Source organism: Carcharhinus amblyrhynchos, unplaced genomic scaffold (genome assembly GCF_965287045.1).
Source record: "Carcharhinus amblyrhynchos unplaced genomic scaffold, sCarAmb.v2.hapA scaffold_594, whole genome shotgun sequence".
Taxonomy (NCBI): Eukaryota; Metazoa; Chordata; class Chondrichthyes; order Carcharhiniformes; family Carcharhinidae; genus Carcharhinus; species Carcharhinus amblyrhynchos.
The window spans coordinates 74868-99161 of NW_027650334.1; the positions used below are offsets into that span (position 1 = coordinate 74868).

Genomic DNA, 24294 nt, shown 5'->3' on the forward strand with positions numbered 1-24294 from the left:
GCGGGACGGAGAGACAGAGCGAGCGAGCGGGACGGAGAGACAGAGCGAGCGAGCGGGACGGAGAGACAGAGCGAGCGAGCGGGACGGAGAGACAGAGCGAGCGAGCGGGACGGAGAGACAGAGCGAGCGAGCGGGACGGAGAGACAGAGCGAGCGAGCGGGACGGAGAGACAGAGCGAGCGAGCGGGACGGAGAGACAGAGCGAGCGAGCGGGACGGAGAGACAGAGCGAGCGAGCGGGACGGAGAGACAGAGCGAGCGAGCGGGACGGAGAGACAGAGCGAGCGAGCGGGACGGAGAGACAGAGCGAGCGACCGGGACGGAGAGACAGAGCGAGCGAGCGGGACGGAGAGACAGAGCGAGCGAGCGGGACGGAGAGACAGAGCGAGCGAGCGGGACGGAGAGACAGAGCGAGCGAGCGGGACGGAGAGACAGAGCGAGCGAGCGGGACGGAGAGACAGAGCGAGCGAGCGACCGGGAAGGAGAGACAGAGCGAGCGAGCGACCGACCGGGACGGAGAGACAGAGCGAGCGAGCGACCGGGACGGAGAGACAGAGCGAGCGAGCGGGACGGAGAGACAGAGCGAGCGAGCGGGACGGAGAGACAGAGCGAGCGAGCGGGACGGAGAGACAGAGCGAGCGAGCGGGACGGAGAGACAGAGCGAGCGAGCGGGACGGAGAGACAGAGCGAGCGAGCGGGACGGAGAGACAGAGCGAGCGAGCGAGCGACCGGGAAGGAGAGACAGAGCGAGCGAGCGAGCGACCGGGACGGAGAGACAGAGCGAGCGAGCGACTGGGACGGAGAGACAGAGCGAGCGAGCGACCGGGACGGAGAGACATAGCGAGCGAGCGACCGGGAAGGAGAGACAGAGCGAGCGAGCGACCGACCGGGACGGAGAGACAGAGCGAGCGAGCGACCGGGACGGAGAGACAAAGCGAGCGAGCGGGACGGAGAGACAGAGCGAGCGAGCGGGACGGAGAGACAGAGCGAGCGAGCGGGACGGAGAGACAGAGCGAGCGAGCGGGACGGAGAGACAGAGCGAGCGAGCGGACTGGAGAGACAGAGCGAGCGAGCGGGACGGAGAGACAGAGCGAGCGAGCGGGACGGAGAGACAGAGCGAGCGAGCGGGACGGAGAGACAGAGCGAGCGAGCGAGCGACCGGGAAGGAGAGACAGAGCGAGCGACCGACCGACCGGGACGGAGAGACAGAGCGAGCGAGCGACCGGGACGGAGAGACAGAGCGAGCGAGCGACTGGGACGGAGAGACAGAGCGAGCGAGCGACCGGGACGGAGAGACATAGCGAGCGTGCGACCGGGACGGAGAGACATAGCGAGCGAGCGACCGGGACGGAGAGACAGAGCGAGCGAGCGGGACAGAGAGAGAGAGACAGAAAGAGATTGAGTGACCGACTGGGATGGAGATACAGAAAGCAAACAACCAGTGCAGAGAGAAAGAGCGCATGACCGGGACGGAAAGGGGGGGAGAGAGAGAGAGAGAAAGAGAGAGCAACCAGGAAGGGGGGAGAGGGAGAGACAGAAAGAGAAAGAGAGAGAAAGCGCGAGTAGGATGGAGAGGGAGAGCGCTAGCGACCGGGGAATGGGGGGTGGAGAGAGATAGCGAGCAACCGAAAAGGGGAGAGAGAGAGAGAGAGAGAAAGAGAGAACAACCGGAAAAAGGGGGGAGAGAGAGAGAGAGAGAAAAAGAGAAAGAGAATGAAAAAGAGAGACAGAGAAAGAGAAAGAAAGAGAGAGAGAAACGTGATTAGGACGGAGAGGGAGAGCGCTAGCGACCGGGAAGGGGGGGTGGGGTGGAGAGAGACCGAGTGAGTAACCGAAAGGGGGAGAGAGAGTGAGCGACTGGGATGGGGAGAAACACAGAGAGAGAGAGCACGCGACTGGGACGGAAAGGAAGAGAGAGAGAAAGAGAGAGAGAGAAGTAGAGAGAAAGAAAGAAACAGAGAGAGAGTGCGACTAGGACGGAGAGGGAGAGTGCTAGCGACCGGGAAGGGGGGCTGGAGAGAGAGAGCGAGCAACCGAAAGGGAGAGAGAGAGAGAGTGACTGGGATGGAGAAAAAGAGAGAGTGAGCGAGTAACTGGAAGGGGGGAAAGACAGAGCAGGTGAGCGACTAGGACCAGAGGGGGGCTGGGGGAGCAGCACCGGGATTGGGAAAGCGAGCGACCGGGAGCGGGACCGAGAAAGGTGGGGAAAGAGCGAGTGACCGGGCCGGAGAGAGAGAGAGACACCGAGTGACCGGGCCGGAGAGAGAGAGAGAGACACCGAGTGACCGGGCCGGAGAGAGAGAGAGAGAGACACCGAGTGACCGGGCCGGGGAGAGAGAGAGAGAGACACCGAGTGACTGGGCCGGGGAGAGAGAGAGAGACACCGAGTGACCGGGCCAGAGAGAGAGAGAGAGAGACACCGAGTGACCGGGCCGGAGAGAGAGAGAGACACCGAGTGACCGGGCCGGAGAGAGAGAGAGAGACACCGAGTGACCGGGCCGGAGAGAGAGAGAGACACCGAGTGACCGGGCCGGAGAGAGAGAGAGACACCGAGTGACCGGGACAGGGAGAGATAGAGACACCGAGTGACCGGGCCGGAGAGAGATAGAGACACCGAGTTACCGGGCCGGAGAGAGATAGAGACACCGAGTGACCGGGCCGGAGAGAGAGAGAGACACCGAGTGACCGGGACGGGGAGAGATAGAGACACCGAGTGACCAGGCCGGAGAGAGATAGAGACACCGAGTGACCGGGCCGGAGAGAGAGAGAGACACCGAGTTACCGGGCCGGAGAGAGATAGAGACACCGAGTGACCGGGCCGGAGAGAGAGAGACACCGAGTGACCGGGACGGGGAGAGATAGAGACACCGAGTGACCAGGCCGGAGAGAGAAAGAGACACCGAGTGACCGGGACAGGGAGAGATAGAGACACCGAGTGACCGGGCCGGAGAGAGATAGAGACACCGAGTTACCGGGCCGGAGAGAGATAGAGACACCGAGTGACCGGGCCGGAGAGAGATAGAGACACCGAGTTACCGGGCCGGGGAGAGATAGAGACACCGAGTGACCGGGCCGGGGAGAGATAGAGACACCGAGTGACCGGGCCGGGGAGAGAGAGAGAGACACTGAGCGACCGGGCCGGAGAGAGAGATAGAGACACCGAGTGACCGGGCCGGAGAGAGATAGAGACACCGAGTGACCGGGCCGGGGAGAGAGAGAGACACTGAGCGACCGGGCCGGAGAGAGAGAGAGACACCGAGTTACCGGGCCGGAGAGAGAGAGAGACACCGAGTGACCGGGACGGGGAGAGAGAGAGAGACACTGAGTGACCGGGACGGGGAGAGAGAGAGAGACACTGAGTGACCGGGACGGGGAGAGAGAGAGACACTGAGCGACCGGGCCGGAGAGAGAGAGAGACACCGAGTGACCGGGCCGGGGAGAGAGAGAGACACCGAGTGACCGGGTCGGGGAGAGAGAGAGAGAGAGAGACACCGAGTGACCGGGCCGGAGAGAGAGAGAGACACCGAGTGACCAGGCCGGAGAGAGAGAGAGACACCGAGTGACCGGGCCGGAGAGAGAGAGAGACACCGAGTGACCGGGCCGGAGAGAGAGAGAGACACACCGAGTGACCAGGCCGGAGAGAGATAGAGACACTGAGTGACCGGGCCGGAGAGAGATAGAGACACCGAGTGACCGGGCCGGAGAGAGAGAGAGACACCGAGTGACCGGGCCGGAGAGAGATAGAGACACCGAGTGACCGGGCCGGAGAGAGATAGAGACACCGAGTGACCGGGCCGGAGAGAGAGAGACACCGAGTGACCGGGCCGGAGAGAGATAGAGACACCGAGTGACCGGGACGGAGAGAGATAGAGACACCGAGTGACCGGGCCGGAGAGAGATAGAGAGAGACACTGAGCGACCGGGTCGGGGAGAGAGAGAGAGAGACACCGAGTGACCGGGCTGGAGAGAGAGAGAGACACCGAGTGACCGGGACGGGGAGAGAGAGAGAGAGACACCGAGTGACCCGGCCGGAGAGAGAGAGAGACACCGAGTGACCGGGACGGGGAGAGAGAGAGAGAGAGACACCGAGTGACCGGGCCGGAGAGAGAGAGAGAGACACCGAGTGACCGGGACGGGGAGAGAGAGAGAGAGACACCGAGTGACCGGGCCGGGGAGAGAGAGAGAGAGACACCGAGTGACCGGGCCGGGGAGAGAGAGAGAGACACCGAGTGACCGGGCCAGAGAGAGAGAGACACACCGAGTGACCGGGACAGGGAGAGAGAGAGAGACACACCGAGTGACCGGGCCGGAGAGAGATAGAGACACCGAGTGACCGGGCCGGGGAGAGAGAGACACCGAGTGACCGGGCCGGGGAGAGAAAGAGACACCGAGTGACCGGGCCGGGGAGAGAGAGAGAGAGACACCGAGTGACCGGGCCGGGGAGAGAGAGAGAGACACCGAGTGACCGGGTCGGGGAGAGAGAGAGACACCGAGTGACCGGGTCGGGGAGAGATAGAGACACCGAGTGACCGGGTCGGGGAGAGAGAGAGAGAGACACCGAGTGACCGGGTCGGGGAGAGAGAGACACCGAGTGACCGGGTCGGGGAGAGAGAGAGACACCGAGTGACCGGGTCGGGGAGAGAGAGAGACACCGAGTGACCGGGCCGGAGAGAGAGAGAGACACCGAGTGACCGGGTCGGAGAGAGAGAGAGACACCGAGTGACCGGGTCGGAGAGAGAGAGAGACACCGAGTGACCGGGTCGGGGAGAGAGAGAGACACCGAGTGACCGGGCCGGAGAGAGATAGAGACACCGAGTGACCGGGCCGGAGAGAGAGAGAGACACCGAGTGACCGGGTCGGAGAGAGAGAGAGACGCCGAGCGACCGGGTCGGGGAGAGAGAGAGACACCGAGTGACCGGGCCGGGGAGAGAGAGAGACACCGAGTGACCGGGTCGGGGAGAGAGAGACACCGAGTGACCGGGCCGGGGAGAGAGAGAGACACCGAGTGACCGGACCGGAGAGATAGAGACACCGAGTGACCGGGTCGGGGAGAGAGAGAGACACCGAGTGACCGGACCAGAGAGAGAGAGAGAGACACCGAGTGACCAGGTCGGGAAGAGAGAGAGACACCGAGTGACCGGGACGGAGAGAGCGACGCCGAGCGACCGGCACCGAGAGAAAGAGAGACGCCGAGCGACCGGCACCGAGAGAGAGAGAGAGACGCCGAGCGACCGGCACCGAGAGAGAGAGAGAGATGCCGAGCGACCGGGACCGAGAGAGAGAGAGAGACGCCGAGCGACCGGCACCGAGAGAGAGAGAAAGACGCCGAGCGACCGGCACCGAGAGAGAGAGAGAGACGCCGAGCGACCGGGACCGAGAGAGAGAGAGAGACGCCGAGCGACCGGCACCGAGAGAGAGAGAGAGAGAGTGACGCCGAGCGACGGGGCCGGAGAGAGAGAGAGAGACACCGAGTGTCCGGCACCGAGAGAGAGAGACACGCAGCGTCCGGCACCGAGAGAGAGAGACGCCGAGCGTCCGGCACCGAGAGAGAGAGACGCCGAGCGTCCGGCACCGAGAGAGAGAGACGCCGAGCGACCGGCACCGAGAGAGAGAGAGACACCGAGCGTCCGGCACCGAGAAAGAGAGAGAGAGACGCCGAGCGTCCGGCACCGAGAGAGAGAGAGACGCCGAGCGTCCGGCACCGAGAGAGAGAGAGTCGCCGAGCGACCGGCACCGAGAGAGAGAGAGAGACGCGGAGCGACCGGCATCGAGAGAGAGAGAGAGAGAGACGCGGAGCGACCGGCACCGAGAGAGAGAGAGACGCGGAGCGACCGGCACCGAGAGAGAGAGAGAGACGCCGAGCGACCGGGTCGGAGAGAGAGAGAGAGAGACGCCGAGCGACCGGGTCGGAGAGAGAGAGAGAGAGACGCCGAGCGACCGGGTCGGAGAGAGAGAGAGAGACGCCGAGCGACCGGGTCGGAGAGAGAGAGAGAGACGCCGAGCGACCGGGTCGGAGAGAGAGAGAGAGACGCCGAGCGACCGGCACCGAGAGAGAGAGAGAGAGACGCCGAGCGACCGGCACCGAGAGAGAGAGAGAGACGCCGAGCGACCGGCACCGAGAGAGAGAGAGAGACGCCGAGCGACCGGGACCGAGAGAGAGAGAGAGACGCCGAGCGACCGGCACCGAGAGAGAGAGAGAGAGAGTGACGCCGAGCGACGGGGCCGGAGAGAGAGAGAGAGACACCGAGTGTCCGGCACCGAGAGAGAGAGACGCCGAGCGTCCGGCACCGAGAGAGAGAGACGCCGAGCGTCCGGCACCGAGAGAGAGAGACGCCGAGCGTCCGGCACCGAGAGAGAGAGAGACACCGAGCGTCCGGCACCGAGAAAGAGAGAGAGAGACGCCGAGCGTCCGGCACCGAGAGAGAGAGAGACGCCGAGCATCCGGCACCGAGAGAGAGAGACGCCGAGCGACCGGGACCGAGATAGAGAGAGAGAGACGCCGAGCAACCGGCACCGAGAGAGAGAGAAAGACGCCGAGCATCCGGCACCGAGAGAGAGAGACGCCGAGCGACCGGCACCGAGAGAGAGAGAGACGCCGAGCGACCGGCACCGAGAGAGAGAGAGAGAGACGCCGAGCGACCGGCACCGAGAGAGAGAGAGAGAGACGCCGAGCGACCGGCACCGAGAGAGAGAGAGACGCCGAGCGACCGGCACCGAGAGAGAGAGAGAGAGACGCCGAGCGACCGGCACCGAGAGAAAGAGAGACGCCGAGCGTCCGGCACCGAGAGAGACGCCGAGCATCCGGTACCGAGAGAGAGAGAAACGCCGAGCGTCCGGCACCGAGAGAGAGAGAGAGACGCCGAGCGACCGGCACCGAGAGAGAGAGAGAGACGCCGAGCGACCGGCACCAAGAGAGAGAGAGAGACGCCGAGCGACCGGCACCGAGAGAGAGAGAGAGACGCCGAGCGACCGGGACCGAGAGAGATAGAGACGCCGAGCGACCGGGCCGGGGAGAGCGACACCGAGCAACCGGCACCGAGAGAGAGAGAGAGAGACGCCGAGCGACCGGCACCGAGAGAGAGAGAGACACCGAGCGTCCGGCACCGAGAAAGAGAGAGAGAGACGCCGAGCGTCCGGCACCGAAAGAGAGAGAGTCGCCGAGCGACCGGGACCGAGAGAGAGAGAGAGAGACGTGGAGCGACCGGCACCGAGAGAGAGAGAGAGAGAGACGCCGAGCGACCGGGTCGGAGAGAGAGAGAGAGACGCCGAGCGTCCGGCACCGAGAAAGAGAGAGAGACGCCGAGCGACCGGGTCGGAGAGAGAGAGAGACGCCGAGCGACCGGCACCGAGAGAGAGAGAGAGACGCCGAGCGTCCGGCACCGAGAGAGAGAGAGAGAGACGCCGAGCGACCGGGTCGGAGAGAGAGAGAGACGCCGAGCGACCGGGTCGGAGAGAGAGAGAGAGAGACGCCGAGCGACTGGGTCGGAGAGAGAGAGAGACGCCGAGCGACCGGCACCGAGAGAGAGAGAGAGAGACGCCGAGCGACCGGCACCGAGAGAGAGAGAGAGACACCGAGCGGCCGGCACCGAGAGAGAGAGACGCCGAGCGTCCGGCACCGAGAGAGAGAGAGAGAGACGCCGAGCGACCGGCACCGAGAGAGAGAGAGAGAGAGACGCCGAGCGACCGGCACCGAGAGAGAGAGAGAGACGCCGAGCGGCCGGCACCGAGAGAGAGAGAAAGAGACGCCGAGCGTCCGGCACCGAGAGAGAGAGACGCCGAGCGTCCGGCACCAAGAGAGAGAGACGCCGAGCGTCCGGCACCAAGAGAGAGAGAGAGACGCCGAGCGACCGGCACCGAGAGAGAGAGACGCCGAGCGTCCGGCACCAAGAGAGAGAGAGAGACGCCGAGCGACCGGCACCGAGAGAGAGAGAGAGAGAGAGAGAGACGCCGAGCGACCGGCACCGAGAGAGAGAGAGAGAGAGAGACGCCGAGCGACCGGCACCAAGAGAGAGAGAGAGAGACGCCGAGCGACCGGCACCGAGAGAGAGAGAGAGACGCCGAGCGACCGGCACCGAGAGAGAGAGAGAGACGCCGAGCGACCGGCACCGAGAGAGAGAGAGAGACGCCGAGCGACCGGCACCGAGAGAGAGAGAGAGAGAGAGAGAGACGCCGAGTGACCGGCACCAAGAGAGAGAGAGAGAGAGTCGCCGAGCGACCGGCACCGAGAGAGAGAGAGACGCCGAGCGACCGGCACCAAGAGAGAGAGAGAGAGAGACGTCGAGCGACCGGCACCGAGAGAGAGAGAGAGAGACGCCGAGCAACCGGCACCAAGAGAGAGAGAGACACCGAGCGACCGGCACCGAGAGAGAGAGAGAGAGACGCCGAGCAACCGGCACCAAGAGAGAGAGACGCCGAGCGACCGGCACCGAGAGAGAGAGAGAGACGCCGAGCGGCCGGCACCAAGAGAGAGAGAGACGCCGAGCGACCGGGACCGAGAGAGAGAGAGAGACGCCGAGCGACCGGCACCGAGAGAGAGAGAGACGCCGAGCGACCAGCACCGAGAGAGAGAGAGAGACGCCGAGCATCCGGCACCGAGAGAGAGAGAGAGAGACACCGAGCGACCGGCACCAAGAGAGAGAGAGAGAGACGCCAAGCAAACGGGCCGGAGAGAGCGATGCCGAGTGACCGGCACCGAGAGAGAGAGACGCCGAGCGACCGGCACCGAGAGAGACAGAGACGCTGAGCGACCGGCACCGAGAGAGAGAGAGAGACGCTGAGCGTCCGGCACCGAGAGACAGAGAGAGACGCCGAGCGACCGGGACCGAGAGAGAGAGAGACGCCGAGCCACCGGCACCGAGAGAGAAAGAGAGCAAGAGAGACGCCGAGCGACCGGGCCGGAGAGAGCGACGCCGAGCGACCGGCACCGAGAGAAAGAGAGACACCGGGCGTCCGGCACCGAGAGAGAGAGACGCCGAGCATCCGGGCCGGAGAGAGAGAGAGAGACGCCGAGCGACCGGGACCGAGAGAGAGAGAGACGCCGAGCGACCGGCACCGAGAGAGAGAGAGAGACGCCGAGAGACCGGCACTGAGAGAGAGAGAGAGACGCCGAGCGTCCGGGCCGGAGAGAGAGAGAGACGCCGAGCGACCGGCACCGAGAGAGAGAGAGAGAGACGCCGAGCGACCGGCACTGAGAGAGAGAGAGAGACGCCGAGAGACCGGCACTGAGAGAGAGAGAGAGACGCCGAGCGACCGACGCCGAGAGAGAGAGAGACGCCGAGCGTCCGGCACCGAGAGAGAGAGAGAGACGCCGAGCGTCCGGCACCGAGAGAGAGAGAGAGACGCCGAGCGACCGACGCCGAGAGAGAGAGAGACGCCGAGCGTCCGGCACCGAGAGAGAGAGAGAGACGCCGAGCGTCCGGCACCGAGAGAGAGAGAGAGACGCCGAGCGTCCGGCACCGAGAGAGAGAGAGAGACGCCGAGCGACCGGGACCGAGAGAGAGAGAGAGACGCCGAGCGTCCGGCACCGAGAGAGAGAGAGAGACGCCGAGCAACCGGCACCGAGAGACAGACACCGAGCGACCGGGACCGAGAGAGAGAGACGCTGAGCGACCGGCACCGAGAGAGAGAGAGAGAGAGAGAGACGCCGAGCGACCGGCACCGAGAGAGAGAGACGCCGAGCGACCGGCACCGAGAGAGAGAGAGACGCCGAGCATCCGGCACCGAGAGAGAGAGACGCCGAGCGACCGGGACCGAGATAGAGAGAGAGAGACGCCGAGCAACCGGCACCGAGAGAGAGAGAAAGACGCCGAGCATCCGGCACCGAGAGAGAGAGACGCCGAGCGACCGGCACCGAGAGAGAGAGAGACGCCGAGCGACCGGCACCGAGAGAGAGAGAGAGACGCCGAGCGACCGGCACCGAGAGAGAGAGACACCGAGCGACCAGGCCGGAGAGAGAGAGAGAGACGCCAAGCGACCGGCACCGAGAGAGAGAGAGAGACGCCGAGCGACCGGCACCGAGAGAGAGAGAGAGAGACGCCGAGCGACCGGCACCGAGAGAGAGAGAGAGACGCCGAGCGACCGGCACCGAGAGAGAGAGAGAGCGACGCCGAGCGTCCGGCACCGAGAGAGAGAGAGAGCGACGCCGAGCGTCCGGCACCGAGAGAGAGAGAGAGACGCCGAGCGACCGGCACCGAGAGAGAGAGAGACGCCGAGCGACCGGCACCGAGAGAGAGAGAGACGCCGAGCGAGTGGGACCGAGAAAGAGAGAGAGACGCCAAGCGACCGGCACCGAGAGAGAGAGAGAGACGCCGAGCGACCGGCACCGAGAGAGAGAGAGACGCCGAGCGACCGGCACCGAGAGAGAGAGAGACGCCGAGCGACCGGCACCGAGAGAGAGAGAGAGACGCCGAGCGACCGGGACCGATAGAGAGAGACGCCGAGCGACCGGCACCGAGAGAGAGAGAGAGCGACGCCGAGCGTCCGGCACCGAGAGAGAGAGAGACGCCGAGCGACCGGCACCGAGAGAGAGAGAGACGCCGAGCGACCGGCACCGAGAGAGAGAGAGAGAGAGAGATGCCGAGCGACCGGCACCGAGAGAGAGAGAGAGAGAGATGCCGAGCGACCGGCACCGAGAGAGAGAGAGAGACGCCGAGCGACTGGGACCGAGAGAGAGAGACGCCGAGCGACCGGCACCGAGAGAGAGAGAGACGCCGAGCGACCGGCACCGAGAGAGAGAGAGACGCCGAGCGAGTGGGACCGAGAGAGAGAGAGACGCCGAGCGACCGGCACCGAGAGAGAGAGAGAGAGACGCCGAGCGACCGGGACCGAGAGAGAGACGCCGAGCGTCCGGGACCGAGAGAGAGAGAGAGACGCCGAGCGACCGGCACCGAGAGAGAGAGAGAGACGCCGAGCGACCGGGACCGAGAGAGAGAGAGAGAGAGAGAGAGACGCCGAGCAACCGGCACCGAGAGAGAGAGAAAGACGCCGAGCATCCGGCACCGAGAGAGAGAGACGCCGAGTGACCGGCACCGAGAGAGAGAGAGACGCCGAGCGACCGGCACCGAGAGAGAGAGAGAGACGCCGAGCGACCGGCACCGAGAGAGAGAGAGAGACGCCGAGCGACCGGCACCGAGAGAGAGAGAGAGAGAGACGCTGAGCGACCGGCACCGAGAGAGAGACGCCGAGCGACCGGCACCGAGAGAGAGAGAGACGCCGAGCGACCGGCACCGAGAGAGAGAGAGAGAGACGCCGAGCGACCGGCACCGAGAGAGAGAGAGAGACGCCAAGCGACCGGGACCGAGAGAGAGAGAGACGCCGAGCGACCGGCACCGAGAGAGAGAGAGAGACGCCGAGCGACCGGCACCGAGAGAGAGAGAGAGACGCCAAGCGACCGGCACCGAGAGAGAGAGAGAGACGCCGAGCGACCGGCACCGAGAGAGAGAGAGCGACGCCGAGCGTCCGGCACCGAGAGAGAGAGAGAGACGCCGAGCGACCGGCACCGAGAGAGAGAGAGACGCCGAGCGACCGGCACCGAGAGAGAGAGAGAGAGAGAGAGACACCGAGCGACCGGGACCGAGAGAGAGAGAGAGAGAGACGCCGAGCGACCGGGACCGAGAGAGAGAGACGCCGAGCGACCGGCACCGAGAGAGAGAGAGACACCGAGCGACCGGCACCGAGAGAGAGAGAGAGAGAGAGAGAGAGACGCTGAGCGACCGGCACCGAGAGAGAGAGAGATGCCGAGCGACCGGGCCGGAGAGAGAGAGAGATGCCGAGCGACTGGCACCGAGAGAAAGAGAGAGACGCCGAGCGACCGGCACCGAGAGAGAGAGAGAGAGAGACGCCGAGCGTCCGGCACCGAGAGAGAGAGAGATGCCGAGCGACCGGGCCGGAGAGAGAGAGATGCCGAGCGACCGGCACCGAGAGAGAGAGACGCCGAGCGACCGGCACCGAGAGAGAGAGAGAGACGCCGAGCGACCGGCACCGAGAGAGAGAGACGCCGAGCGACCGGCGCTGAGAGAGAAAGAGAGACACCGAGCGACCGGCACCGAGAGAGAGAGACGCCGAGCGACCGGCACCGAGAGAGAGAGAGAGATGCCGAGTGACCGGCACCGAGAGAGAGAGAGACGCCGAGCGACCGGCACCGAGAGAGAGAGAGAGACGCCGAGCGACCGGCACTGAGAGAGAGAGAGAGACGCCGAGCATCCGGCACCGAGAGAGAGAGAGAGACCGCCGAGCGACCGGCACCGAGAGAGAGAGAGAGACGGCCGAGCGACCGGGCCGGAGAGAGACGCCGAGCGACCGGGCCGGAGAGAGCCGAGCATCCGGCACCGAGAGAGAGAGAGAGAGACGCCGAGCGACCGGCGCTGAGAGAGAAAGAGAGACGCCGAGCGACCGGCACCGAGAGAGAGAGAGAGAGAGACGCCGAGCGACTGGCACCGAGAGAGAGAGAGAGACGCCGAGCGACCGGCACCGAGAGAGAGAGAGAGACGCCGAGCGACCGGCGCTGAGAGAGAAAGAGAGACACCGAGCGACCGGCACCGAGAGAGAGAGAGACGCCGAGCGACCGGCGCTGAGAGAGAAAGAGAGACACCGAGCAACCGGCACCGAGAGAGAGAGAGACGCCGAGCGACCGGCACCGAGAGAGAGAGAGAGAGACGCCGAGCGACCGGCACCGAGAGAGAGAGAGAGATGCCGAGCGACCGGGCCGGAGAGAGAGAGAGAGACGCCGAGCGACCGGCACCGAGAGAGAGAGAGAGACACCGAGCGACCGGCACCGAGAGAGAGAGAGAGAGAGACGCCAAGCAAACGGGCCGGAGAGAGCGATGCCGAGTGACCGGCACCGGAGAGAGAGAGAGACGCCGAGCGACCGGCACCGAGAGAGAGAGACACCGAGCGACCAGGCCGGAGAGAGCGACGGGCACCGAGAGAGAGAGACACCGAGCGACCGGCACCGAGAGAGAGAGAGAGAGACGCCAAGCAAACGGGCCGGAGAGAGCGATGCCGAGTGACCGGCACCGAGAGAGAGAGAGAGACGCCGAGCGACCGGCACCGAGAGAGAGAGACACCGAGCGACCAGGCCGGAGAGAGCGACGGGCACCGAGAGAGAGAGACGCCGAGCGACCGGCACCGAGAGAAAGAGAGACACCGGGCGTCCGGCACTGAGAGAAAGAGAGAGAGAGAGACGCCGAGCGACCAGGACCGAGAGAGAGAGAAACGCTGAACGACGGGGCCAGAGAGAGCGACGCCGAGCGACCGGGACCGAGAGAGAGAGAGAGACGCCGAGCGACCGGCACCGAGAGAGAGAGAGAGACACCGAGCGACTGGGGCAGAGAGAGAGAGAGAGACGCCGAGCGACCGGCACCGAGAGAGAGAGAGACGCCGAGCGACCGGCACCGAGAGAGAGAGAGACGCCGAGCGACCGGCACCGAGAGAGAGAGAAGACGCCGAGCGACTGGGACCGAGAGAGAGAGAGAGAGAGACGCCGAGCGACCGGGACCGAGAGAGAGAGAGAGAGAGAGAGACGCCGAGCGACTGGGACCGAGAGAGAGAGAGAGAGAGAGACGCCGAGCGACCGGGACCGAGAGAGAGAGAGACGCCGAGCGACTGGGACCGAGAGAGAGAGAGAGAGAGACGCCGAGCGACTGGGACCGAGAGAGAGAGAGAGACGCCGAGCGACCGGGACCGAGAGAGAGAGAGAGAAACGCCAAGCGACGGGACCGGAGAGAGAGAGAGAGAGACGCCGAGCGACTGGGACCGAGAGAGAGAGAGAGAGAGAGAGAGACGCCGAGCGACCGGGACCGAGAGAGAGAGAGAGAGACGCCGAGCGACTGGGACCGAGAGAGAGAGAGAGAGAGAGAGAGAGAGACGCCGAGCGACCGGGACCGAGAGAGAGAGAGAGAGAGACGCCGAGCGACCGGACCAAGAGAGAGAGAGAGAGACGCCGAGCGACTGGGACCGAGAGAGAGAGAGAGAGAGGAGCCGAGCGACCGGGACCGAGAGAGAGAGAGAGAGAGACGCCGAGCGACTGGGACCGAGAGAGAGAGAGAGAGAGAGAGAGAGACGCCGAGCGACCGGGACCGAGAGAGAGAGAGAGAGCCGAGCGACCGGGACCGAGAGAGAGAGAGAGACGCCGAGCGACCTGGGACCGAGAGAGAGAGAGAGACGCGAGCGACCGGCACCGGAGAGAGAGAGACACCGAGCGACCGACGCCGAGAGAGAGAGAGACGCCGAGCATCCGGCACCGAAAGAGCGACGCCGAGAGAGAGAGAGACGCCGAGCATCCGGCACCGAAAGAGAGAGAGAGACGCCGAGCGACCGGGACCGAGAGAGAGAGAGAGACGCCGAGCGACCGGGACCGAGAGAGAGAGAGAGAGACGCCGAGCGACCGGGACCGAGAGAGAGAGAGAGAGATGCCGAGCGACCGGGCCGGAGAGAGAGAGAGAGACGCCGAGCGACCGGGCCGGAGAGAGAGAGACGCCGAGCGACCGGCACCGAGAGAGAGGACACCGAGCGACCGGGACCGAGAGAGAGAGAGACACCGAGCGACCGGCACCGAGAGAGAGAGAGAGAGACGCCGAACGACCGGCACCGAGAGAGAGAGAGACACCGAGCGACCGGCACCGAGAGAGAGAGAGACGCAGAGCGACCGGCACCGAGAGAGAGAGAGAGAGAGACGCCGAGCGACTGGGACCGAGAGAGAGAGAGAGAGAGACGCTGAGCGACTGGGACCGAGAGAGAGAGAGACACCGAGCGACCGGGACCGAGAGAGAGAGACGCAGAGCGACCGGCACCGAGAGAGAGAGAGAGAGACGCCGAGCGACTGGGACCGAAGAGAGAGAGAGAGACGCCGAGCGACCGGGACCGAGAGAGAGAGAGAGAGACGCCGAGCGACCGGGACCGAGAGAGAGAGAGAGACGCCGAGCGACTGGGACCGAGAGAGAGAGAGACACCGAGCGACCGGGACCGAGAGAGAGAGAGAGAGAGAGACGCCGAGCGACTGGGACCGAGAGAGAGAGAGACACCGAGCGACCGGCACCGAGAGAGAGAGAGACGCCGAGCGACTGGGACCGAGAGAGAGAGAGAGACGCCGAGCGACTGGGACCGAGAGAGAGAGAGAGACACCGAGCGACCGGGACCGAGAGAGAGAGAGAGACGCCGAGCGACTGGGACGGAGAGAGAGAGAGAGACGCCGAGCGACTGGAACCGAGAGAGAGAGAGAGACGCCGAGCGACTGGGACCGAGAGAGAGAGAGAGAGACGCCGAGCATCCGGCACCGAGAGAGAGAGAGAGACGCCGAGCGACCGGGCCGGAGAGAGAGAGAGAGACGCCGAGCGACCGGGCCGGAGAGAGAGAGAGAGACGCCGAGCGACCGGCACCGAGAGAGAGAGAGACACCGAGCGACCGGGACCGAGAGAGAGAGAGACACCGAGCGACCGGCACCGAGAGAGAGAGACGCAGAGCGACCGGCACCGAGAGAGAGAGAGAGAGAGACGCCGAACGACCGGCACCGAGAGAGAGAGAGACACCGAGCGACCGGCACCGAGAGAGAGAGACGCAGAGCGACCGGCACCGAGAGAGAGAGAGACGCAGAGCGACCGGCACCGAGAGAGAGAGAGACGCAGAGCGACCGGCACCGAGAGAGAGAGAGAGAGAGACGCAGAGCGACCGGCACCGAGAGAGAGAGAGAGAGAAAGAGACGCAGAGCGACCGGCACCGAGAGAGAGAGAGAGACGCAGAGCGACCGGCACCGAGAGAGAGAGAGACGCCGAGCGACCGGGACCGAGAGAGAGAGAGAGAGACGCAGAGCGACCGGCACCGAGAGAGAGAGAGAGCGACGCCGAGCGACCGGCACCGAGAGAGAGACACCGAGCGACCGGGACCGAGAGAGAGAGAGACACCGAGCGACTGGCACCGAGAGAGAGACGCCGAGTGACCGGGCCGGGAGAGAGAGAGAGAGACGCCGAGCGACCGGCACCGAGAGAGAGAGAGAGACGCCGAGCGACCGGGACCGAGAGAGAGAGAGAGAGACGCCGAGCGACCGGCACCGAGAGAGAGAGAGAGACACCGAGCGACCGGCACCGAGAGAGAGAGAGAGACGCCGAGCGACCGGGACCGAGAGAGAGACACCAAGTGACCGGCACCGAGAGAGAGAGACGCCGAGCGACCGGCACCGAGAGAGAGAGACGCCGAGCGACCGGCACCGAGAGAGAGAGAGAGACGCCGAGCGACCGGCACCGAGAGAGAGAGACACCGAGCGTCCGGCACCGAGAGAGAGAGAGACGCCGAGTGACCGGGACCGAGAGAGAGAGAGAGAGACACCGAGTGACCGGGCCGGAGAGAGATAGAGACACCGAGTGACCGGGCCGGAGAGAGAGAGACACCGAGTGACCGGGCCGGAGAGAGAGAGAGACACCGAGTGACTGGGCCGGAGAGAGAGAGAGACACCGAGTGACTGGGCCGGAGAGAGAGAGAGACACCGAGTGACCGGGCCGGAGAGAGAGAGAGACACCGAGTGACCGGGCCGGAGAGAGAGAGAGAGACACCGAGTGACCGGGCCGGAGAGAGAGACACCGAGCATCCGGCACCGAGAGAGAGAGAGAGAGAGACACCGAGCGACCGGCACCGAGAGAGAGAGAGAGGAGACGCCGAGCGACCGGCACCGAGAGAGAGAGACGCCGAGCGACCGGCACCGAGAGAGAGAGAGAGACGCCGAGCGACCGGCACCGAGAGAGAGAGAGAGACGCCGAGCGACCGGCACCGAGAGAGAGAGACGCCGAGTGACCGGGACCGAGAGAGAGAGAGAGAGACACCGAGTGACCGGGCCGGAGAGAGATAGAGACACCGAGTGACCGGGCCGGAGAGAGAGAGACACCGAGTGGACCGGGCCGGAGAGAGAGAGAGACACCGAGTGGACTGGGCCGGAGAGAGAGAGACACCGAGTGACTGGGCCGGAGAGAGAGAGAGACACCGAGTGACCGGGCCGGAGAGAGAGAGAGACACCGAGTGACCGGGCCGGAGAGAGAGAGAGAGACACCGAGTGACCGGGCCGGAGAGAGAGAGAGACACCGAGCATCCGGCACCGAGAGAGAGAGAGACGCCGAGCCACCGGCACCGAGAGAGAGAGACGCCGATCGACCGGCACCGAGAGAGAGAGAGAGACGCCGAGCGACCGGCACCGAGAGAGAGAGAGACACCGAGCGACCGGCACCGAGAGAGAGAGACGCAGAGCGACCGGCACCGAGAGAGAGAGAGAGAGACGCCGAGCGACCGGGACCGAGAGAGAGAGACACCGAGCGACTGGCACCGAGAGAGAGAGAGACGCCGAGTGACCGGGCCGGGGAGAGCGACGCCGAGCAACCGGCACCGAGAGAGAGAGAGAGAGACGCCGAGCAACCGGCACCGAGAGAGAGAGAGACACCGAGCGTCCGGCACCGAGAGACAGAGACAGACGCCGAGCAACCGGCACCGAGAGAGAGAGAGAGAGACGCCGAGTGACCGGGCCGGGGAGAGCGACGCCGAGCAACCGGCACCGAGAGAGAGAGAGAGACGCCGAGCAACCGGCACCGAGAGAGAGAGAGAGAGACGCCGAGCGACCGGCACCGAGAGAGAGAGAGAGACGCCGAGCGACCGGGACCGAGAGAGAGAGAGAGACGCCGAGCGACCGGCACCGAGAGAGAGAGAGAGACGCCGAGCGACCGGCACCGAGAGAGAGAGAGAGACGCCGAGCGACCGGGACCGAGAGAGAGAGACAGACGCCGAGCGACCGGCACCGAGAGAGAGAGAGACGCAGAGCGACCGGCACCGAGAGAGAGAGAGAGACGCCGAGCGACCGGCACCGAGAGAGAGAGAGAGACGCCGAGCGACCGGGACCGAGAGAGAGAGAGAGACGCCGAGCGACCGGGCCACCGAGAGAGAGAGAGAGACGCCGAGCGACCGGCACCGAGAGAGAGAGAGAGACGCCGAGCGACCGGGACCGAGAGAGAGAGACAGACGCCGAGCGACCGGCACCGAGAGAGAGAGAGACGCAGAGCGACCGGCACCGAGAGAGAGAGAGAGACGCCGAGCGACCGGCACCGAGAGAGAGAGAGAGACGCCGAGCGACCGGCACCGAGAGAGAGAGAGAGACGCCGAGCGACCGGCACCGAGAGAGAGAGAGAGACGCCGAGCGCCCGGCACCGAGAGAGAGAGAGAGACGCCGAGCGACCGGGACCGAGAGAGAGAGAGAGACGCCGAGCGACCGGCACCGAGAGAGAGAGAAAGACGCAGAGCGACCGGCACCGAGAGAGAGAGAGAGACGCCGAGCGACCGGCACCGAGAGAGAGAGGACAGACGCCGAGCGACCGGCACCGAGAGGAGAGAGAGACGCCGAGCGACCGGCACCGAGAGAGAGAGAGAGACGCCGAGCGACCGGCCCGGAGAGAGAGAGACGCCGAGCGACCGGCACCGAGAGAGAGAGAGAGACACCGAGCGACGGGGCCGGAGAGAGAGAGAGAGAGACGCCGAGCGACCGGGCCGGAGAGAGATAGAGACACCGAGTGACCGGGCCGGAGAGAGAGAGACACCGAGTGACCGGGCCGGAGAGAGATAGAGACACCGAGTGACCGGGCCGGAGAGAGATAGAGACACCGAGTGACCGGGCCGGAGAGAGAGAGACACCGAGTGACCGGGCCGGAGAGAGAGAGAGACACCGAGTGACCGGGCCGGAGAGAGAGAGAGACACCGAGTGACCGGGCGGAGAGAGAGAGAGACACCGAGTGACCGGGCCGGAGAGAGAGAGAGACACCGAGTGACCGGGCCGGAGAGAGAGAGAGACACCGAGTGACCGGGCCGGAGAGAGAGAGACACCGAGTGACCGGGCCGGAGAGAGAGAGAGACACCGAGTGACCGGGCCGGAGAGAGAGAGAGACACCGAGTGACCGGGCCGGAGAGAGAGAGAGACACCGAGTGACCGGGCCGGAGAGAGAGAGAGACACCGAGTGACCGGGCCGGAGAGAGAGAGAGACACCGAGTGACCGGGCCGGAGAGAGAGAGAGACACCGAGTGACCGGGCCGGAGAGAGCGACGCCGAGCGACCGGCACCGAGAGAGAGAGAGACACCGAGCGACCGGCACCGAGAGAGAGAGAGACGCCGAGCGACCGGCACCGAGAGAGAGACGCCGAGCGACCGGCACCGAGAGAGAGACGCCGAGCGACCGGCACCGAGAGAGAGACGCCGAGCGACCGGCACCGAGAGAGAGAGACGCCGAGCGACTGGCACCGAGAGAGAGAGACGCCGAGCGACCGGCACCGAGAGAGAGAGTCACCGAGCGACCGGCACCGAGAGAGAGGAGAGAGACGCCGAGTGACCGGCACCGAGAGGGAGAGAGACGCCGAGCGACCGGCACCGAGAGAGAGAGAGACGCCGAGCGACCGGCACCGAGAGAGAGAGAGAGACGCCGAGCGACCGGCACCGAGAGAGAGAGAGACGCCGAGCGACCGGCACCGAGAGAGAGAGAGAGACGCCGAGCGACCGGCACCGAGAGAGAGAGAGAGACGCCGAGCGACCGGCACCGAGAGAGAGAGAGAGACGCCGAGCGACCGGCACCGAGAGAGAGAGAGAGACGCCGAGCGACCGGCACCGAGAGAGAGAGAGACGCCGAGCGACCGGCACCGAGAGAGAGAGAGAGACGCCGAGCGACCGGCACCGAGAGAGAGAGAGACGCCAAGCGACCGGCACCGAGAGAGAGAGAGACGCCAAGCGACCGGCACCGAGAGAGAGAGACGCCAAGCGACCGGCACCGAGAGAGAGAGAGACGCCAAGCGACCGGCACCGAGAGAGAGAGAGAGAGACGCCGAGCATCCGGCACCGAGAGAGAGAGAGAGAGACGCCGAGCGACCGGCACCGAGAGAGAGAGAGACGCCGAGCGACCGGCACCGAGAGAGAGAGAGACGCCGAGCGACCGGCACCGAGAGAGAGAGAGAGAGACGCCGAGCGACCGGGACCGAGAGAGAGAGAGAGACGCCGAGCGACCGGCACCGAGAGAGAGAGAGAGACGCCGAGCGACCGGCACCGAGAGAGAGAGAGAGACGCCGAGCGACCGGGACCGAGAGAGAGAGACGCAGAGCGACCGGCACCGAGAGAGAGAGAGACACCGAGCGACCGGGACCGAGAGAGAGAGAGAGAGACACCGAGCGACCGGCACCGAGAGAGAGAGAGAGAGACGCCGAGCGACCGGCACCGAGAGAGAGAGAGAGAGACGCCGAGCGTCCGGCACCGAGAGAAAGAGAAACGCCGAGCGACCGGCATCGAGAGAGAGAGAGAGACGCCGAGCGACCGGCACCGAGAGAGAGAGAGAGACGCCGAGCGACCGGCACCGAGAGAGAGAGAGAGACGCCGAGCGACCGGCACCGAGAGAGAGAGAGAGACGCCGAGCGACCGGCGCTGAGAGAGAGAGAGACGCCGAGCGACCGGCACCGAGAGAGAGAGAGACGCCAAGCGACCGGCACCGAGAGAGAGAGACGCCTAGCGACCGGCACCGAGAGAGAGAGAGAGACGCCGAGCGACCGGCACCGAGAGAGAGAGAGAGAGACGCCGAGCGACCGGGACCGAGAGAGAGAGAGAGACGCCGAGCGACCGGCACCGAGAGAGAGAGAGAGACGCCGAGCGACCGGCGCTGAGAGAGAGAGAGAGACGCCGAGCGACCGGCACCGAGAGAGAGAGAGACGCCAAGCGACCGGCACCGAGAGAGAGAGACGCCGAGCGACCGGCACCGAGAGAGAGAGAGAGACGCCGAGCGACCGGCACCGAGAGAGAGAGAGAGAGACGCCGAGCGACCGGGACCGAGAGAGAGAGAGAGACGCCGAGCGACGGCACCGAGAGAGAGAGAGAGACGCCGAGCGACCGGCACCGAGAGAGAGAGAGAGACGCCGAGCGACCGGGACCGAGAGAGAGAGACGCAGAGCGACCGGCACCGAGAGAGAGAGAGAGACACCGAGCGACCGGGACCGAGAGAGAGAGACACCGAGCGACCGGCACCGAGAGAGAGAGAGAGAGACGCCGAGCGACCGGCACCGAGAGAGAGAGAGAGAGACGCCGAGCGTCCGGCACCAAGAGAAAGAGAGACGCCGAGCGACCGGCATCGAGAGAGAGAGAGAGACGCCGAGCGACCGGCACCGAGAGAGAGAGAGAGACGCCGAGCGACCGGCACCGAGAGAGAGAGAGAGACGCCGAGCGACCGGCGCTGAGAGAGAGAGAGAGACGCCGAGCGACCGGCACCGAGAGAGAGAGAGAGACGCCGAGCGACCGGCGCTGAGAGAGAGAGAGAGACGCCGAGCGACCGGCACCGAGAGAGAGAGAGAGACGCCGAGCGACCGGCACCGAGAGAGAGAGAGAGACGCCGAGCGACCGGCACCGAGAGAGAGAGAGAGACGCCGAGCGACCGGGACCGAGAGAGAGAGAGAGACGCCGAGCGACCGGCACCGAGAGAGAGAGAGAGACGCCGAGCGTCCAGCACCGAGAGAGAGAGAGAGAGAGACACCGAGCGACCGGCACCGAGAGAAAGCGACGCCGAGCGACCGGCACCGAGAGAGAGAGAGAGAGAGAGACGCCGAGCGACCAGGACCGAGAGAGAGAGAGAGAGAGAGAGAGAGAGAGAGAGAGACACCGAGCGACCGGGACCGAGAGAGAGAGAGAGAGAGAGACGCCGAGCGACCAGGACCGAGAGAGAGAGAGAGAGAGAGAGAGAGAGAGACACCCGAGCGACCGGGACCGAGAGAGAGAGAGAGAGAGAGAGAGAGACGCCGAGCGACCGGGACCGAGAGAGAGAGAGAGAGAGAGAGAGAGAGACGCCGAGCGACCGGGACCGAGAGAGAGAGAGAGAGAGAGAGACGCCGAGCGACCGAGCGACCGAGAGAGAGAGAGAGAGAGAGAGAGAGACGCCGAGCGACTGGGACCGAGAGAGAGAGAGAGAGAGAGAGAGACGCCGACGACTGGGACCGAGAGAGAGAGAGAGAGAGAGAGAGAGAGACGCCGAGCGACTGGCACCGAGAGAGAGAGAGAGAGAGAGAGAGACGCCGAGTGACCGGGCCAGGGAAAGATAGAGACACCGAGCGACTGGACGAGAGAGAGACAGACAGACAGAGTGCGGTGAAACGATTGGCAGGGAGTTGTAGAAACAGTGACTTGCAACAGCGAGCCCAAAGGTGGAAGAGTGAGTGACGGGCTGCACATTAGCACAGTGGTTAGCACTGCTGTTTCACAGCGCCAGAGACCTGAGTTCGATTCCTGGCTTGGGTCACTGTCTGTGTGGAGTTTGCACATTCTCCTCGTGTCTGTGTGGGTTTCCTCCAGGTGCTCCAGTTTCTTCCCCCAGTCCAAAGATGTGCTGGTTAGGTTGATTGGCCACGCTAAAATTGCCCTTACTGTCCTGAGGTGTGTAGGTTAGAGGGATTAGCTGGTAAATATGTAGGGATATGGGGTAGGGCCTGGGTGGGATTGTGATTGGTGCAGATTCAAGGGGCTGAATGGCCTCTTTCTGTACTGTAGGATTTCTAAGTCATTCTTTCTAAGGATGTGAGAACAAGTTTGAGAGAATATGATCAGATAGAGAAAGAGACTGAGACACAGCTCAAGAGAGAGAGAATAGACACCACAAAACTGAGAAAAAGAAAGAAACAGGGAGAGGAGACTGATATATTGACAGTACATGTTTGTGTCTGAAGGAGAGAGGCAGGCAGAGCCGAGAAGTGAGGGAGAGGGCTAGGCAGAGAGAAAACTGGATGGACATGAGGCAGACAGAGCAAGAAACTGAGCGTGTGCACGCGGAAGTGAGAGTAGAGAGGTGCAGAGAGCAGACACAGTGTGGACAGTGAGAAGCAGTCACTGAGAGTGAGAGAGGCGCAGAGAGCAGACGCAGTGTGGACAGTGAGGCAGGGAGAAGCAGTCACTGAGAGACAGAGAGACGCAGAGAGCAGACGCAGTGTGGACAGTGAGGCAGGGAGAAGCAGTCACTGAGAGACAGAGAGACGCAGAGAGCAGACGCAGTGTGGACAGTGAGACAGGAAGAAGCAGTCCCTGAGGGCAAGAGAGGTGCAGAGAGCAGATGCAGTGTGGACAGTGAGGCAGGGAGAAGCAGTCCCTGAGGGCGAGAGAGGTGCAGAGAGCAGATGCAGTGTGGACAGTGAGGCAGGGAGAAGCAGTCACTGACAGCAGACACAGTGTGAACAGTGAGAAACAGTCACTGAGAGTGAGAGAGGTGCAGAGAGCAGACACAGTGTGGACAGTGAGGCAGGGAGAAGCAGTCACTGCATCCAATCCACCATCCACAATAAACTCACACCTACCTTTAACCTGGTTGGATAATCCAGTCTGACAGGTGGGCTGCTCGGCCTCTGTTGGTTGTACGGAACAGTCGGGCTGGCTGGGAGCGAGGAAGGGAACCAACGAGTGCCAGGGAAAGACGGGGACGGAGCGCGGTTCCACATTGGTCCACACTATGGAGAGAAAATGAGGAATCAGTGCAAGGCTCGAATAGTGGGAAAGCCGAGAGACACTGATCATAATGAGGCAGGAACAACATTCAGACCAGAGAAAACAGCCCCACCCCCCCCAGGCAAACCTTCCCCCCCCTCCCCGGGCAGGGCAAGAACACCCCCACCCTCCCCAGGCAGGGCAAAACCTTCCTGAGACCACAGGCAACGCCGCCCGCACTCACAGGCCGGGGCAACGCCGCCCGTAGTGAGATGTAGAGCAACACAATTAGCAGGGAAACACCACAGCAGCATGGGAAAACCTGAAGCCACAACAGGTCAGCAGACAATGGTTCTCCCACCTCCTCCACAAGGTGACTGCTGTCTATCCCACTGACATGTGGGATTGCGAGAACCCTGAATCTGGTTGTCAGTGAAACACTAAGTGACAGTGCGGCGCTCCCTCAGCACCGACCCTCTGACAGTGCGGCGCTCCCTCAGCACCGACCCTCTGACAGTGCGGCGCTCCCTCAGCACCGACCCTCCGACAGTGCGGCACTCCCTCAGCACCGACCTTCTGACAGTGCGGCGCTCCCTCAGCACTGACCCTCTGACAGTGCGGCGCTCCCTCAGTACCGACCCTCTGACAGTGCGGCGCTCCCTCAGTACCGACCCTCTGACAGTGTGGCGCTCCCTCAGCACCGACCTTCTGACAGTGCGGCGCTCCCTCAGCACTGACCCTCTGACAGTGCGGCGCTCCCTCAGCACCGACCGTCCCACAGTGCGGCGCTCCCTCAGCACTGACCCTCTGACAGTGCGGCGCTCCCTCAGTACCGACCCTCTGACAGTGC

General features: G+C 64.8%; 1 protein-coding gene across 1 annotated transcript in view; it reads right to left on the reverse strand.

Moving 5' to 3' along the window:
* The window catches only part of LOC145339662 (protein capicua homolog), a gene marked incomplete at its 5' end in the record, with an annotated part of 74318 nt that extends 50851 nt beyond the window's left edge, over positions 1–23467 (reverse strand). The window contains one exon of the mRNA XM_080184176.1: positions 23318–23467. Coding sequence (XP_080040302.1) covers positions 23318–23467 — 150 coding nt within the window. The remainder of the gene's footprint in view (positions 1–23317) is intronic.
* Between the last annotated feature and the right edge of the window lie 827 nt (positions 23468–24294).